We start from the raw sequence: 17768 nt of genomic DNA on the forward strand, positions 1-17768 counted from the left end.
ATTGTGCCAGGGAAAGTGGGAGCCTGCTGGCACACGGTGGTGAGGGGGGGAGAGCTATGTGTGATGTACCTCGACATAGGCCGTGGGCAGTTTGCTGGGCAACGGCCAAGAAGAAATGTGTGACAGCGTTTCAAGTAGGAGCCTTTATTGGCTGTGGGACATGTGATGATGCTGAGCACTCGCGAGGCAGGAGGTGCAACTTCTCAGAGAGGGTTCCATGGCGAGTGTTGACACTGAGTCCTGTTGTCCTGCAGGTGAAAGTGGAGCAGATGGCCCTGGAGCTGCGGCTAACCCCGCTCACGGTGCTGCTGCGCTCCGTGCTGGACCAGCTGCAAGAGAAGGACCCGGCTCGCATATTTGCCCAGCCGGTGAGCCTGAAGGAGGTGGGTGTTCACGCGCTCCTGACCGGGTTTGCTCTGCTACTTAATTAATAAACGTTACCTAGAGTATACGTTTACTTGTATTCGTAATTTCTCAATTTTATTTAAGATTTTTTTAAAATCATAAAAGTGATACATTTCATTGTAAAATACTGGAAGTGAGAGAGGTGAGAGTTGTTCCGCAGAAAGAGACTCTTGGCAGTTGGCGGGTGTCTGCCCAGACCAGTGCACCGGTTATTGGATTTTTAATAAAGGCATTTGAGTCAGGCGGGTCCCTGGAAGGGTGCGAGTTTTAAGTTTGGTGTGTCTCAGTGCTGCTGCTTGTTACTGTGTGAGCATCATTTGTGCTGTGTGTGTACGTGTGTGTGCGTGCACATGTGGCTCTCATGTATAACGGGTGTATTGCTTATATAGAATGAATAAAAGTCCTTCTTTGTTTGTAAATGATGATTTTTCCTCCCTGAAATTAGGTACCAGATTATTTGGATCACATTAAACATCCCATGGACTTTGCCACAATGAGGAAACGGTTAGAAGCTCAAGGGTATAAAAACCTCACTGAGTTTGAGGAGGATTTTAATCTCATTGTAGATAACTGCATGAAGTACAATGCCAAGGACACGGTGTTTTATAGAGCCGCAGTGAGGCTGCGTGATCAGGGCGGTGTTGTTCTGAGGCAGGCCAGGCGCCAGGTGGACAGCATCGGCTTCGAGGAGGCCTCGGGGATGCACCTGCCTGAGCGGCCTGCTGCGGCCCCTCGGCGGCCTTTCTCCTGGGACGACGGTAAGCACTGGGCCCTGCGTCCAGGAACAGATGGGAGAGTTCCTTTCCTGCAGACTCTGCACTGGCATGGCACAGTAGAAATACAGTGCAAACCACATAAGTAACTTCAAATTTTCTAGTAGCCTTGTGAAAAAAGGGGAAAAAAGAGGTGAAAATTTATTTTATTAATGTATCTTTAACCCAGTATATCTGAAATATCGTGATTTCAACGTGTAATAACGTACAAACTACTGAGGATATTTCTCATGTTTTTTAGTTTTCTCTTTGCCACCTGGTATGTATTTTACACTCATGGCATGTCTCTTTTCAGACCAGCCATGTTTCAAGTGTCCACTCGAGAGACATGTGGCCAGCGGCCCCGTCTCGGACAGCCCAGGTCTACCTGATACAGACCAGGCAGCAGTTTAGTTGGGGACTTGTCCCTCGGGGGGTCCTTTGATCGACTTCCTAGGGTGTCTTGTGGCTAGAGGGAGGTTGTTGGCTGAGTTTCACAGTGAACAAGACAAGCACAAGAACTGGCTGGCTTTCCCCCAGACCCTTTACTCCTGGTGTGCACACGTGGCAGAAAGGCCTCCAGACTTGGGGCTGTGCCTCCCCCTGAGCATGGGCATGTGCTCCTCAGAAACCCGGGGGCTGTCTGCCCACTTGTCTGCTCACTTGTTCTGATCCTTGGAAACTGAGGGCTCCCCTCACTGTGTCATGCTCTGGCCACCACTGAGCTCCCTGGAACGAGAAGGGGCTTGGGACTGCTCCGTGTCAGGCCTTTCAGAAAATGGCCTGCAAGTTGCCTTGGCGTTGCCTGAGTAAACTTGAACATCCAGGTTTTCTCTAAGGTGAAAATTAAGGATGAGAAGTCCTGATGTTTCCTTCCTCAGTATCTGGGAAGGGACATAGGTGAGCTAGTGGCCACATGTCCCGCGCACTGGGTGCTCCTCTCCTTGCCTGTTAAGTACACGTGGTCACCAAGTGCCTCACGCTGAGCCGAGGCCCATGGTGCACACACGGCTGGTCCTCCTCTGCTTAAGGATCAACAAGATAGTCCAAGGTGTTTTCCTTTGGGGCTTCAAAGGACATGAGTTTTATTTATGTGAAGGTTTTTGAGGTGGTTCATCTATGAAGGTTTGTTGGAACAATGATTTATGACTACAAGCTGAGCTGTTGTGTTTTAGGCATTCTTATTGATTTCCGTGTTCTGACGTCTTGTTTACTTTGTAAAAAAGACAGTTGCTTTAATGACAGGCTGTTCCTGGAGGCTGGGGCTGCATGGGCTTCTGCCCAGTGAGGCTTTAGCTTCCTCTCTCTCTCTTGTTTGCTCTCACTTTTATTTCAGGTAGTTCTGAAGAGTAGTTTCTTTTGTTAGCCACTTCTCACTAATTTAAGGTAATTTGTGCTTTATAAACTTTAGTGTTTTGCAGAAATTGAAATTGCTAGGGATTATTGTGGTAAATATACCTAAAATTCAGAATTATCTGTGAGTTTAGCAGCCCAGTTTTAATGAAGCCACACAACCTAAAGTCTGCAGACTTGAGCTCAGACATCAGTTGTGATGTACACGTGGCTCCAAGTTGGTGCACTTGCACGAGCCAGCACAGGTGCTCTTGTGCGTGTGGTCTCTTTTGGGTCTTTCTGTTGTGCCTTGCCTGGCACAGGCAGCTTGTCTTCATGAGAAGGCGTAGAGTGATGGTGAGCCAGGAGAGGCTGTGGGCATCACTTGGGCTGTGTCTCTGCTTCGGTGCCCTGTGCCCACCTGTCCCTCACCAGCCGTAGACATAGAGACTCCTCCAGGATTGTCCTGATAGCCACAGAGTGAAATGCGTGTCTCCCTGTTGCAGCGGCCTTTTGTGGGTTCAGGGCATGGGTGGAGGGGCCTTTGGGGCTCCCAGTGGGTGGGGCCTGTGCCTCTGCATCACAGGGCAGTGCTGGGGCCTCAGCCAAGGGTGATTTAAGGGGCAGTAGGGACGAGTAAGCTTTTCTTGTCTTAGAAGGCACTACCAGCATTTGATGGCTAATGGAAGTGTGTCCTTTGACTTCAGTGGACAGGTTGCTGAACCCGGCCAACAGGGCCCACATGGTCTTGGAGGAGCAGCTGAGAGAGCTGCTGGACAAATTGGACCTCACGTGCTCCATGAAGTCCAGCGGGTCAAGGAGCAAGCGGGCCAAGTTACTAAAAAAAGAAATCGCTCTTCTTCGAAACAAGCTGAGCCAGCAGCACAGCCAGCCCCCGCCTGCGGAATCAGGTATTGGAAGCTTTGAAGAGGAAGGTGCTCGGCTGGGGCAGGAGACTGGGGAGGAAGGTAAGCACACAGCTCAGTGTCAGTCTTAACTGAGTCTCAGGAGTCACCACTGACTTTGTGTTTTGAAATTCACAAAGCCCCCACCCACTGGTATTTTGTTTTCTTATGGTTCCTGCCATCTGTGCTTTATTTTGGCACTTAAATATTACAAAGCTTAAGGAATAGAATAAGAATTTTTTTCAGATTGGTTCTGAAAAACCATTTAAAAAGAGTGGTTTAGGTCTTACACAACCATCCAGAGTAAAAGTGGCTTGTGCGATTGGAGTAAGGATTATTTTTGTTGTGCTGTGTAAATAGAGGGAGAGCCATTTAATTATGCGCTAGGTTATCAAATGCAGCATTTTGAAAGGGCTGTTTTAAACTGTCCTCACTTATATGATCCTTCTGGTGTTTTGAAGGGTGGGAACGTAACACACCGGTCACTGGGGAGCAGGAAGCTGAACCAGAGCTGCCTGCTGTCAGGGCCGGCCGACCACATGGGCTGCCTGCAGGTCCCCCAGACATGGCCCCCTTCTCAGCAGCATTCTTGCACTTCACTTGAATAGCCTTGAAAGCTGAGAACTTACCTTAGTCATAGTTGGAGTGTATCTGGGAAAAGAGCTAGACATCAGGATGTTTTTATGGATAGAAAACACATAGAGAAGAAACCCATCTGCCCAGTAGGAAAACTAGAAACCCCCAGTGCACACGCGACCTTTGGTGGAGGTGGCTGCTTTGGCAGCCTTGTGTCCCATGAAGGGGACTTGAGGTGAAAGCTTTCGACTGTGTTGTGTGAGCATATGGGACATGGTGGAATACTCTTCCCACTCTTTTTTGCTTTTCTTTTGTATTTTAGAGTCAACACATTTTAGTTACACAAAACAGAGGAATAAGACTCCTCCCACCACAACTGTTAGAAGTTTGGTTTATAATCTTTCTGAGTCTTTTTCGGCATGTCCAAATAAGAGTAGCAAAAACATTGAAACAAGACACATACAAAATTATTCTACAATTTGCTTTTGGAAAAAAACTTTGGTCTGCTGTGGACATCTGTATCAGCGGGTGCCACCCTGCCATATTCCTGTAATGACCACGCAGTGTCTCCTGTCTGGGGCACCACGATCCAGCCAGGCCTGGCCAGTAAGCCTGCCAGCTTCTGGCTGGTCCCTCTGAGGTGAGGCAGTGCCTGTGTGTCCGCCTTTAGCCTGTTGCTTGAGGCAGCAGGTGGAGGCAGAGCCAGAAGCCTTGAGTCTCCTTCCTCTGAGAAGACGGCTTCCTGTGCGCACAGCTGAGACCTGTTCACGCAGCCTCGCCTCGCTTCACACTGGGTTTGTTTCAGCGTTATGGCTCCTCTCGTTAGGTTACTGTAGTGTCAGATGCAGACTCTGCAACTTCTCTTTAGGGTGATGTAAATGGTAGTTGGTCTGTAGAACAGAACAGCGTGGCCCTTCAATGTGGAAGCCTCTGCTGTGAGCACACGATGTTCCCCTGCCTTTGAGGCCCTGATGGGTTTTGTTCTGAGAGGCACTTGCTCACAGGGACCTTTGACAGCCAGACCTATCTAGGATCCTGGGCTGCCTCCCTTTTGTGCCCTGGCAGGTCCTTGGGAGTAGGATGGGGTCCGGTGTGGGGCATACGCCTTTCTCCTGGCCAGCCCGCCTCCCGCTGCCCAGCTCTCTGACCAAGGTGATGTGTTTCGCTTACTTAAGGAAACCCATCTTTGTGTATTATTTGCACTGAAAAGAGTGAGTTGAGGAAAAAGCTTGTCAACAAGTCAGTTCCCCATTGTCAGGATGGCTCCACTGAGTGCCTTCTCCTCCCCAGCAGCCTGGCCTTCTCACTACAGAGCACTGTGTGACCTCTCTCCTCCGCGCCACGGGCTTCCTCCTGGCATCGCGAGCCTCACCTGCCAGGCGAGAGTCCCCCAGTTAGGCCCCCTCACACCGGGCAGGAGTGAGCCTGTTCCCCTGGAAGGCCACCTTTACTGCTCTGTGGCCCTGGGTCCTTTTAAAGGAAGTGCACACAGAGTGAGCTCTGACAGTCACCTGCGGAGTGTTAGGCTTCTTGTTAAAAATGACTAAATACATGGAATGGGCATTTTCCTTTCAGGTGATGGCAAAGGTGGCTGAAGGGGTGGGGAAGGGAGGGAGGGAGTGCCCACTGTAAGTATTTATTTATGTTTAATTATATTTAATTGCATACATGTTGAAGACAGCCAAAAACATATTTGTGAGTTAGGATAGAAATGTGAACTCACAATACTTATCATGTGCCAAAACCGAAGAATCTTCTGAAAGACGAGGACTCATACTATAATATTGTTTCATACCCAAAAAAGTAGTAATTCTTTAATATCAAACATAGTGTCTCACTTAATTGTAATTTAACATTTACGTGGTTTCCGTTTGAAGAAACTTGAACAGGGAAGTAATCGTTGGGTGTCAGGCCCGCTGAGACGCCCTTGTCTGAAGGAGGTCCCTCTGATTGACCCCTGGAGTTGAGACCTGCAGGTGGCCGTGGCTGTGGGGTCAGCAGCAGGCCCAGTCCCCTTCCAGCACTCCTTGCAGTTGGGGACAGTGCTCCAGCAGCTCTGCTGTTGCTGTTAACTCCTTGGCCATTGGGGTTTCAGTTTGGGGCTGTTCCCTATGTTGACTGTGGAGCTGTGAGGCTCAGTTCCAGCTGGAGGTGGAAGGGCAGGGCACAGGCCACTGTCCCCAGGTCGCTGAATGGAGCGTTCACTTCCAGTTGTTGGGGTTTTAGGTCGTGAGTTGCGTTCTGTCTTCGCTGTGTCAAGACTGTGCCTTTCTCCTTTCTGAAGGCTCCAGAGAGTCTGCGTCAGTTCAAGGAGCTGAGCTTCTGTCCAGCCCGTGGGCTTGCAGTTTGGTGGGTCCTGCTTTATGCACACATCACGCTGTACCACACAAGGACCCTGCCGTGTTTGTAAAAGGACGTTTCACGTGGTGTGACACGTACATATGTGTCGTGTTCTTTTAGGATTGTGAGGGGAGGGAGCACGAGGCAGGGATGGCGCTATGATGGTGTACAGTTGTGGGTCAGAAATGGCTAATTCATTCATTGTGATTGTCCCAAACTGTCTGTGGCTTTGATACGGGAGCACTGGGTTGTTGTAGTTGGTGCCAGGTGTGTAAAGTATTGTAGAACTGTTCTTGCAGAGTTAGCTGCATCTTCTAGTTTGCTGGAGTAGCTCTTATGTCGGTCGTCCTGAGTGGAAACCACTTTATGGGCACCCATTTGCTGTTTAGTATTGTAGTGAGTCCCGTTGAGTGGGATTTCAGTGCTCATTTCTGTGTTTGCAGATTCTGAGACTCTATGTTCAAGTCACAGAGTTTATTCTAGAAGTTAATTGAAGAAAAATTGAGTGTTTCTCACACACAGTTAAGTAACATATAGTTTGTTAGCAGCGAGTGACTTTCTAATAGAGTTTTCATACTTGTGTATTAACTTCCAGTAGAATTTCCACTCAGGGTCCTGATTGGGCACACCTGCTCTGTTGGCGGGCTGATGGGTGCGGTGGTACAGCCATGGGGTTCACCAGGCACAGGTTCTGTCTTCTCTCATCTTATGGATGAGGAAGCTGAGGCTCAGAGGGGTTCAGCGGCCTCTGTGGGTCCCACAACTGGTGGTGGAGGTGGTTTTTACCTGGTCACCTGAGCAGCCTCTGCTTTTGAGCACTGCCTGTCATCTGTCCACTCCGTTAATGCCACAGAAATGCTTCCTGTGAGCTGCCCAGGCAGACCCACAGAGCAAGGACAGTGGGCGCTCAGAGTGACCACGGGCAGGGTTGGTGGGTGAGCAGATGCTGCTGTGGCTCTGCCACCAGGGCCACCTTTGGGTACGAGGAGGCGTTGAGAGGCCCATCTGATGAGGGTGCAGGCTTCGCCTCTGGTGTAGGGCTCACGTGAGGGCAGGAGAAGCCCTGTGTGAGTGGCATATTGCGGGAGAAGGTGTGGCCCGCAGTGGCTCAGGGTCTTGTGTGTGCAGCCAGGACGTCGGCACCTTGGCTGGCTCCTGCCCAGGCAGGAGTGGGCAGGCTCTAGGGGTTGAGCTGGAACAGGGGTCTGAGGTGCTTCTTAGCCAGCGTGCCAAGTGGGGCGTGGCCCCGGCCGTGGGATGGGACGGCCAGGGAGGCAGGAGGAGGCCGCAGAGAGGCCCACTGGGCCCAGACTGAGGCGGATGGCTGGCTGTGGCCCCGCAGGGCTTTCGGCAGGTACTTTTGGTGTAATGGTCAGGACAACAGCCTGACGTGGAGGCCTGAGGGAGAGGCCAGAGGGAGGAAAAGGAGGCAGGAAGCAAATGGAGGCATCTGCTTGAGAAGGGAGAGGGGAAGTGGCCTTGCAGCCTGTGCTCCTGAGATGCCGGCCAGCAGGGAAGACTGCAGGACGGATGCTTAAGCTTCTTCGCCTGCACGCACCGCATCGGGCGGGATGGCCGTTTACAGTTATTAACACAAGGCTTTTCAACAGTGATTGTTCATGTTCTCTAATTCCCATCTGGTCAATATTCCTGTGTGTTTTGTCAATATTATTTTCTTAAACCTGTTGGTGACTAAACAGTGGGTGGGAAGAATTTCATCACCAGCCAACATGTCAGTGTGACTGATGGTTCAGTGTTTCCACTCTGTAGATGTCACAGTATCCCATGCCGGGTCATTTGTGTGCCCTTGGCGTCAGTTTCATGCACTGGATAAGTTTGTCTCTTCTGTCTAAAACTGACTTTTATCAGAGCCTTTGTTGAGGAAACACTCTCCCCTGGGTGTTTGAGTCGCCTGTGATGTGCTCTGACAGGCTTTGAGTGGCATCTGAAGGTGGAGGCACCTTTCAGGCAAGCTGCCGCCACAGCCCACCAAGGCCTGACCAAGGCTGTTTCTGAGAGAAGAGCGGAGCCCCTTGAAGGTCAGGTGCCACCCGCTCCCGGCGGTCTGAGCTTTGCTTGATTCTTCTCATGTTAGTTGGGGAGAATTCTCGAAATATTTGCTCTGAGTATCAGTGAGCCTTAGAAGTTGTGTAGCTTTTCATTTTCAAGATGACTTTGGAGTTAATATTTTTAACCTTAGATATTTCAAATGGTTTTTGGGAAGTTTGCAAGTTTAATAGAATAAAAACTATACCTAGTGATGATATATACTTCTTAGGATCATTTAAATTGTTATTCTTGGTTTTATATCACTCGTCCTGTAGCCAGAATCAGTCTTCCTTGGAAGGAAACCACAGTGGCTTATCCCAGCGGGGTGTGACCTTGCTCACCAGCCCGCTTCCTCCCTGGAGGGCCTCCCCTCCAGGTGCTGGTGTCAGACAGACCAGCCTCCCAGGGCTGAGGGCTAAACGTCTGCTCCCTGTGGTTTTCAGACTTCTCATTATATTAGAAAATTTTGAAAGTCTTTTTTAAAGAGGTTAAGTAGTCTTCTTCCAAAGGCTGTTTTTTAAAGTCAGGTTTAAAAAGAAAGAACCTACATTATGGCCTTTCGGAATGTGGCATAGAAGTTAGTGTGTGCTGAGAACTGAGTGGGAAATCTTTCCTACTTTCCCTGGAGAAGTGTTCACAGCCACTCCCTACTCCCTGTTTTTGGCATCAACTTATCAAACCCTGGTCAGAAATCAGATTTAAGTGTTTCCTTTTGTCTGCTAACCTTGTGGCCTGCGTCAGGACTGTGGGAAGGCCCAGTTAGACCCCCTTAGTTACATGAAATGTCTTTTCTTCCTCAAGGTAAGTGAATTTTGATTGCAGAAATTGTCATGAACTCGAATGATGTATTTAATATTGGCATACGCGAAGCGATCTCCTGTGGCTGTTTGTACACCTGGGCGCCACGCTCCCCAGTGTGGGGTTAGGGAAACGCACACAGTGTAGCCATGCCCCGGGGCCGGGCCACAGCGGCCCTCGCTGCTTGCAGACAGTGTGTGTGATGCTTTGTTTCCTTAATTGAATTAGTATTTGGTGGACTTCACATTTATAGTAAGTTTTATAATAGATTTTTTTAATTATCAGTTTTCAAAAATCACTTTATTTATAATTTTTTCAGGAGATAAATCTCCCCCTAAACTTGAACCATCAGATGCATTACCTCTTCCTTCAAACTCGGAGACTAATTCAGAACCACCAACCCTCAAACCAGTAGAACTCAACCCAGAGCAGAGTAAACTATTCAAAAGAGTCACATTTGATAATGAATCACATAGCACTTGCACTCAGAGCGCACTGGTAATCGGACACCCTCCAGAGCCCACCCTCGCCAGTAGTGGCGATGCGCCGGCGGCGGCGGCCTCCGCAGTGGCGGAGCCATCAAGCGATGTAAACAGACGCACTTCTGTTCTCTTCTGCAAATCGAAAAGTGTAAGCCCCCCAAAGTCTGCCAAGAACACTGAAACCCAGCCAACTTCTCCTCAGCTAGGGACCAAAACCTTTTTGTCTGTAGTCCTTCCGAGGTTGGAGACTCTTCTGCAGCCAAGAAAAAGGTCGCGGAGCACCTGCGGCGACTCCGAGGTGGAGGAGGGGTCCCCGGGAAAGCGCCTGGACACAGGTAAATGCCACAGAGGCCTTGCCGCGCGTCCTCTTCTCCTGCAGGGGCTCCGGGCAGCGTTGTCGGGAGGTGCCACAGCTGCTTGTGCAGTTTACTGTCCAGAGTTCTCTTAATTTCAGGAAAGAAGACAGACAGTACAGCTTTTCTTTGAAAAGTCCTAAAGCATAGGTCTGAGGTGGTGCCACTGGGGGTGGCTGTGGGCCAGGGTTGGCCTGGCATGGGTGCCTGAGCTCGACCCTTCCCTCTGGTCTTTTGGATACCAGGAGAGGCCTCAGAGCATAATTAGTACTTGGTCGTTTTTCACAGTGTGCATCCAGGTAAACTGGTGGTGTGTGAGAGGCTGCACCTGGTTTGTGGAACCCCCTGGTGGGGACATGCGCAGGAGTGACAGCATGGGGTTTGGGGGTGCCTCGGGGGGGGGGGGGGTCGGCTCTACTCTCCGCTGTGTCATGGGCCTCCCTTTCTGAAGATGGTGCCTGGGACCCTCTACAGGATTCTATCCTGGGGCCTTCTGAAGAGAGCACTTGGCCCAGTCGGTTAAAGATCCTTTTGACACTTTCTCACTGTTCCATGCAGCTTTGTTAGTACATATGTGACAAATTTTTATGGCCTGCTAAAACAACAGTGAAGGTGTCTCTCATTTACTACTAAGCTTTTATAACTTAAATTTAATTAATTTGCCAAGAAGTTCCCCATGCATGTGTTATATCAGTAGCATTTTCACGGAATTTCCTCTGTGCTAAGTTTGAAAGAAGCCGTGTGCTCTTTCACAGCCTCTGTTTATAACCTTTCAGATTAAAGCCGAGGAGGCTCTGAGCTGGTTGAATTAGCAGGACTGTTTGTCATCTGCGCCTCTTTGGTGATGGCCGTGCCTCTGAGAGGTGGTGGGGTTGCGTCTCTCACACGTCCTCTTGGGGGTGTATGTGAGTGGGTTTGTCCTGTTGTGGCTCCGGGCCTGGCCGTCTGCTGGAGCTGGACAGAGAGCCGTACGTTTCTTCTTCCGGCCCTGCGAGCGTTAGGGCAGCTTCTCGTGCCTTTCAGGCGGGAGCACGTGGGTCTGGGGGGCCCTGGCCTTATCTTCTGGGGTGGCAGCGAGTGAATCCCTGTCCTGGAGCCCTGCCAGGGCAGGGTCAGGTGGGTGGCTGGTGGTGGGGGTAGCCCCGCCCAGGGCCATCTGTTTCTCCCCTCCGCCCATTGAGTCTGAAGTGTCTCTGGAGGAGTTGGAGCTCCTGGAGGTCTTTATGCCCAGCTGTGTTTCTGCACGTCAGCAAACAGTTCATTCTTTTTGTTGCCAAAGTCGTTTCCCATAAATTTCATTTTAACGTGTAGGAAACTTTTGTACATAGAATTAATTTTATAGAAATTCTCTACTTATGTACGTCTATTTTGATGGATTGATACCAGGTTGGAGTTTTTTAAATAATTTGTTGAAGCCTTTTTTGTTTCGTTTTCTAAAATAATACGAAGCGACTTCAGTGTTCCATAGGATATAGACAGAAATATAGATGGAGCTTATTTCAGTTCTTGAGAATTCCCCTTAATGGCACCGTGGCCTTTCTTAGCCAAATTTAGTGGAAGACTCTTTCCACTTGTTTTTTAAGCGTACTAATGAGTCCCAGCAATTAGGAGTGGGCGGAAAGTCAGTGTGTGTTGTGCTCTGGGCCCCAGGGCCTATCTGGTTAGTGATAGCTCTGAGCGCCAGGCCCTGGCCAGTGCTCTCCCCTGTCTGGGGTGCCCACCCCACACCAGAGCTCTGACCACCCTGTCGGCAGCATGAGTGTGGGGCATGGTTGGTCCAGGGCCCCCCCCCGTGAAGTGGATGTCTGAGAATAGTCTGCCAGGCCCCATGGTGGCCTTCACCTGACCAGTTGGTCCTGCTGGGACTGTGGCCACCTGTGGGCCTCCAGCTGTTGGTGAGGTTCCACTAGCCTGGCGGTCATGACTTTCAGGGGCCTCTTGGTCTTACTCACCAAACATAAAAATAAAGTGCCCCCTCCTTCCACTTTTCCCCTTCTGAGTGGAGGATTCTGCAGGCTTTTGGTGGCGGCGGTGAGTCTTACGTGGAGGTTTTACCGCAGGCCTCCAGTGAGTGGGTGTCTGGAGGAGCGCCTGCACCTTTGATCTTTTTGAAGTGGAGGCTTCTGCTTTCTTGTTCCAGAATGGCCCTAGATTCAGTGGATGCCTACTGAGTCCTAGCGTTCTCCTGTATGCCCGGAGCCTTAGTAGCATTAGGATCCACTTGGCGCTCAGGCACAGGGCTGGTGCCACCTGGCGTGTCCCTCCTGGCACCCCTTACTGGCCTTGATTTTGCCCGGGCCTCCCGGTGCTCTCTACATGTTCCGGGTTTCTTGCTCTGAGCTGCAGTCTTCGCAGTCTGAGGATTTGAAGTATTCTGAACTTTGCTGTTTTCCCAGAGATTCATCTGTGTGCTCTGCCTTGTGGGGCATTCTCTGGTGTTCCACAGTGTGCTGTAGGGTTTCCAAGTTAGAGTGAAAACAGATTTGTTCATTCTGAGACGCCAGCCCCGCTGTGGGTCCTTCCTGCTCTCGCGGTATTGGAAGCACCCATGGGTGAAGTGTGCAGTGCTTCTTGCCCTCATGGAGGGTTAGCGCAACTACCCTGCTCGTCCTGTGGTCACATCTTGTAGAGCCTGCACTGTCTCCTAGCTTCCTTCTTCCATGACCACTGACTGACTTCCAATGATGAGTAAATCAGGCCAGAACTTCTGTGCTGCTGGTCTCTTCTCTTGAGACTCCTCCGTGATTCCTGTTGTCACTGGCGGGGCCTGTGTGGGAGAGAGGGAGAGTCTTTTGTGTCCTTAGGCTGTTCAGGGAGGAGGCTGGTCTGTTGGTGCCTTTCAGTCAGACTAAATGGCTTTTTCGCTGTTTTCCAGGTTCTCATTTTAACTACTAACATGCTGGGTAGTTCACTCTTTGGATCCTAATTATTTTCTCTTACTCAACTTGGACTGGAGCTCTGCTAAGCGGTCATTTTGGAGCGCAGAGAGATCGCTGCATCCTTGCATTTCACGTAATTCTTGTGGATAACGTTGGAAGCATCAGTTCAGCCATCCTCCAAACAAACACAAACACCAACACTTGGAGGAGACCTGCCCCACCCCACCCACCCCTTCTGTAAGTCAGAGCCAGACGCCCACAGGAGGACCGCGCAGGTGCATGAGGACCGCCGGCACCCTCCTCGAGCTGGCAGGATGCTTCCTCGGCCCCTCCTGTGGATAGGTGTGACCGATGCAGAGGGAAGCCTTAGAGTCAAGTGCTCGGAGAGCCTGCTGCATCCACAGATGACTTACGTGGACAGAGATTCTGATCCTGCCCTTGGCCGGCACAGAACCGGGCCTGAGATGACCAGGGGATCTGGGTTGGGGCACCCGGGCTCGGGAAGGAACTCTGCACACTCCACACGGCCCGGCTGGAAGATCTCTCCCTCGGTTGTTAGCATCTTTGTTTCCCAGTTTCTCCCTGATCTCCCTTCTCTTTCCTTTATTGCCTCCTGGTCGTCCCCCGTGGATAATTGAGCAGCGGCAGCTCTGTCTCTCTGGTCACCATGCCCAGCGCCTGCCTCAGCGAGCAGAAGTCTTGTCCGTGGGACTGGAGGCGTCCCCTGCCAGGTGTCCTGTGTGAGCCTTCCCTGCCACTGCTGCATCTTGTTGGAGCTGGTCTAGGCAAAATCAGGGTGGTTGGGTTCTTCATATTTGCTGTGTTTTTGTGTTTTTATCGAAAGGTTGAAAAATGCACAAGAAATGCATTTATATTGCCAATAGTAAAAATAAAAACGTGTAACAAACTAATGGGCATGCCCCACCGCTCCGAGAGGCCGAGTGCAGTCATGGTGCCCGTGGCCTCTGACGCTGACCCCACATCTGTCCTGTGTCATCAGGGTCAGCAGGAGCCAAGTGGCAGCCTGGGTGGTGCTGGGAGCGCTTACGTCCACACCACGTGGCCCCGGGTGCACAGCGGCGGCGAGTGCGGCCATCTCCTTACCTTACCTTACCTTGCCTCTTGCCGAGCTGCCATCCAGAAGGTTCTTCAAGGCCCAGCAAGGGCGTGGTGGGTGTGGACCCTGGCCATCTGTCACACCTGTGGAAGCACTTGGGACTTCTTGCTGCCTGGTGGGTGTGAGCTATGCAGGGTGGAGGTCCCAGCCTTGGGAAGCCATTACTGATGGGTGTCTCGGGAAGGCCTGGAACGGCCTTGATGGTTGGGGAGTCAGGCCAGGATGCTCTTGGCTCTGTGGGTCGTGCCTTTAGGGGCAGAGAAGGAGCATTAGTGTTTGCTGCTGTCTCCTTACTAAGAAGTCCTCATGGTGCCACCTGTCACGGGGCTGGGCTGAGTCTTGAATGCCCTGTGTGGAGAGGCAGCTCTCGCGTTGGAGGGCATTGGCTTTTTCCTGATAGCCACCTTGTCTTGTAATTTGTTTTTCATTGTGTGCTAACTTTACTCTCAGTGTTTAAAAGACTACCTTGTGCTAAGATGGTTGCTGAGAGTACGCTCTGCTCTGTGCAGGGTTGTGGTGAGGGGTTCGGGTGCTGCATGGATGCTTGCTGTTCGTGAATGGCCTGTGGGCTCCCCTCTGTGCAGACCTCCAGAACCTGCCTGCCTGCGTGTCATATCATGTCCTTGCAGGGTCTCCAGTGTGTGGCCTGGTGGGCTCCCTGAGCCACAGCTGGCAGGCAATGTTTGCATAGGGAGCCCATTGGGAGGGGCCAGTGAGGGAGCAGGGGGAGGTCACAGCAGGAGGGTCATGGCTGAGGGCTGGGCGGCCCCTCAGAGCCCGTTGCTGTTGTGGGGTCCTGCTCTGGCCATAGCGGCCTCATGCTGCTGGGCTTGTCTGTGGGCCTGCCACTTAGTAGGTGCTCAGTGACATTTCACAGGTAACACGTGAGAAACCGTGTATGTGAATAACTCGTCACACTGGGTGTGTGTGTCCTCTACCTAAGTCCTTAGGACGGTGAGAGGGGGACGTGACCATTTTCTTTAATTTCTCAGATGGAAGATTTGCCCTGCATTTTAATCGTTTCCCCTTAGTGTCACTTGTGGAGCCTGGCTTCAGGTGGTGGTTGTCACCAAGCACATTGTGCAGATCACACCTCTTCCATTCTCCTAGTGGACATCTCGAGTGTGGCCGCGCTCCATGCTTTACTGCCAGGTCTCCTTTCTCCCCAGGTGCCAGGCGTGTCTGTAACGGGCACTGCCTGCTCTTCTCTTGCTTTTCCCAGCGGCCACCATCTGCTGCGGGATGGGGAGGAGCCAGTTGTGGATGCTGGACCCTGTTCATCCCTCAGTCAGGCTCTTCCCTGTCACAGGTGGTGAGACTCATCCATCACTTTTCTTGAAAGGCCTCCTTGTTTGGGAAGTCACAGGGGTGTTAGATGTGGGTGGCTTCGTGGTTCTGCCTCCTTTTCGCCTGGACTGTTGCCACAGCGTGTGTCTGGACCCGGCCCGGCGTTGGTGATGTCCTGGGGCTGCCCCCGAGGGTGCAGGTGTGCCCTTATAGCCTCGCTGGTCCTGGGCACCTGATGTGCGCCTGCCTCACTGCACCCTTCTCTCACGCCCAGGTCCTGTGTCCTGGTTCTGTCCGTCTGGGTTGGGTGCGCTGTCTCTGACTTGCCTGACTCAGATTTGGGGGTCTCTCTGCTCTTGGGAGATCCCAGTGGGCCTGGATGGCACCTTCTGTGCCCTCCTGAGAATGGTCAGCCTCCGAGGACCCTGGGGGTTGAGATGCAGGGCCTTGTCCCTCACTCCCCGTTTTCCCCACCTGCTGTAAAGGGGCTGCAGGTGGTTCATCTGTGTTCAAGGGTGATAGGAGCTTGCTGGGTCTCAGCCCTATGTTGTCAGCTCGACTGCTGGGTTTTATGGGCCTGCTTTTTTCAAGACTGTTTGGTAAACTCTTATAACACCCCCGATTATCTGCAATTAGTTCTTGTAAGTATGAATTAGGTTTAAAATAAAAACACTAAGTTTTTCTTAAGGCCAGTGGTGTTATGTCCAACAGAACTGGAGCGGGCTGTCCAATGAATTTACTTAAAAATGCATAGCTTCGGTCTGTTCAGGGAGCAGCAAAACCCGTCCAGTTTCCACATTTTTATTTCTTAAGACGCTGCCATCAAAGTTTATTCACCTCCCTTATTTAAAAGTGAGTCATATTCATTGAGAAAATATGGAAAAGCATATAAAGCAGATCAAAAACCCCTGTAATCTGGCCACCCAGATTCAAGACAAATTTGAAGAAAGAAATTTAAAAATTTTTTAAGCAGAGGGAATGGGATTCATCTTTGGGGAAAAAAAATTATTCACAGCCCTCCAGCTGTGGCCCCTGGAGGGAGCAGGCTGGGCCCAGCGGCGTGGCACTCGCCTACAGCTCGCTGTGTCTCTGTGGGAGAGGTTTCTGCTTCGGGCGTCATCCTTGCCTACTGAGATGTCGGAGGGAGGGAGACCTGTGGCTTTTCAGGGGAAGATGCGTGGTTTGGCTTTGAGATCTGCTTTGATTAAGATGCTCCCACACTGAGATGGTGAGATTGTGTCTTATTCAGCTACTTCGAATGTTTGAAAACCAGTGATGTCTACCTTCCCGGTGCAGCGGTGCCGGCCCACCCCATGGGTGTGGTGCCTGTAGTTTTGGACCTTCCAGACATGGTGGCCTAGGTTAATGAGATGCTCACTTTTTGTTTTAAACTGTTTTTGAGGTTCATGTTAATACTTTTCTTTTGAAAGAAGATTTTTTCTTATACCGGCTGTTCCCACTGAAGCTCCTCTGCATGAATCCTCTCTTGGTGATGGTCTGACTCCTTAATGAGGTGGCCCCCATGTGGCCTAGACTTGGAGGGGCCTCATCCAGATGTGGCTCATTCCCCAGTGTGGACTAGATCAACAAGTGTGCAGAATCCATTGATTTAGGAAGGAATACCTGGATGCCCCTTTCTTTGTCTTGGGGGAACCTATTTAAAAATTTTTGCTTTTTTAAGGAGAACACCTTTAGACAAGTGTTCTCTGAACTAGTTGGATTTGAATTTATTATAATTTGCTATCTTTATTTCATTCCACAAGTGCTTCTCCATCTCCTGTGTTTTAAGCTCTCTGCTGGGTGCTGGGGGCTGTGGGGTGAAAAAAAAGATGCTGTCTGACCTGGTGTATGAAGCGTTCTTGTACAGCCTGTCCCAAGGTCAGAGAGGATGGTCACGCTTGGAGCAGTGGCTCTGACAGAGCTGAGCTCAGGTGCCTGCGTGCCTGTGTTGCAGGTCTCACCAATGGCTTTGGGGGTGCGAGGAGCGAGCAGGAGCTGGGCGGCGCCCCGGGGAGGAAAGCCGCACCCCGACGACGCTGTGCCTCCGAGTCCAGCATCTCCTCCAGCAGCAGCCCGCTCTGTGACTCGAGGTGGGTACACAGTCCTCATGCCTCCCCCATGTGGCTCCCCTGCCCCACCACAGGCCCTGGCCTGGGGAGGGGTGTGCGTATTCTGACCTTTAGGGGCAGTTTCCTGTGTGTTATATATTAATCTTCTTTGTAGAATTTAACCAGGAATAGAAAACATTCTACATAAAAAATTAACAATTTTTGAATCTATAGTTACATTTATACTTTGTCTTTTCCTCCCAAAGCCTTGCCTTTATCAAAACGGCGGCAAGCACAGCCCTGCTCGTCTGCCCTGTGGAGGCCACTTTGTAGCTGGGGGTCCTGCGGCCCCAGGCTTGCTGGGCACAACCTGCTTCATGTGGGTTGCTGTGGGGCTCTTGGCTCAGCCCCCGCAGGGTCCGGCCCTGGGGCTGCAGATGGGGCA

At 51.1% G+C, this 17768-nt stretch overlaps 1 protein-coding gene across 7 annotated transcripts in view; it reads left to right on the forward strand.

Annotated features, from left to right (window-relative positions):
- BRD1 (bromodomain containing 1) overlaps positions 1-17768 on the forward strand; it is a 56143-nt gene that overhangs the window by 26819 nt on the left and 11556 nt on the right. Inside the window, exons 5-10 of one of the 7 annotated variants that reach the window (XM_046646114.1) lie at positions 255-383; positions 851-1163; positions 3197-3457; positions 9477-9787; positions 9870-9974; positions 17230-17365. In XM_046646114.1, the coding sequence (XP_046502070.1) occupies positions 255-383; positions 851-1163; positions 3197-3457; positions 9477-9787; positions 9870-9974; positions 17230-17365 (1255 nt within the window). Of the gene's footprint in view, positions 1-254; positions 384-850; positions 1164-3196; positions 3458-9476; positions 9975-12867; positions 13534-17229; positions 17366-17768 lie in introns of those variants that run through there. The other 6 variants (XM_046646118.1, XM_046646111.1, XM_046646112.1 and 3 more) reach the window with 6 other exon arrangements.

Source organism: Equus quagga, chromosome 19 (assembly GCF_021613505.1).
Source record: "Equus quagga isolate Etosha38 chromosome 19, UCLA_HA_Equagga_1.0, whole genome shotgun sequence".
NCBI classification, from domain to species: Eukaryota; Metazoa; Chordata; class Mammalia; order Perissodactyla; family Equidae; genus Equus; species Equus quagga.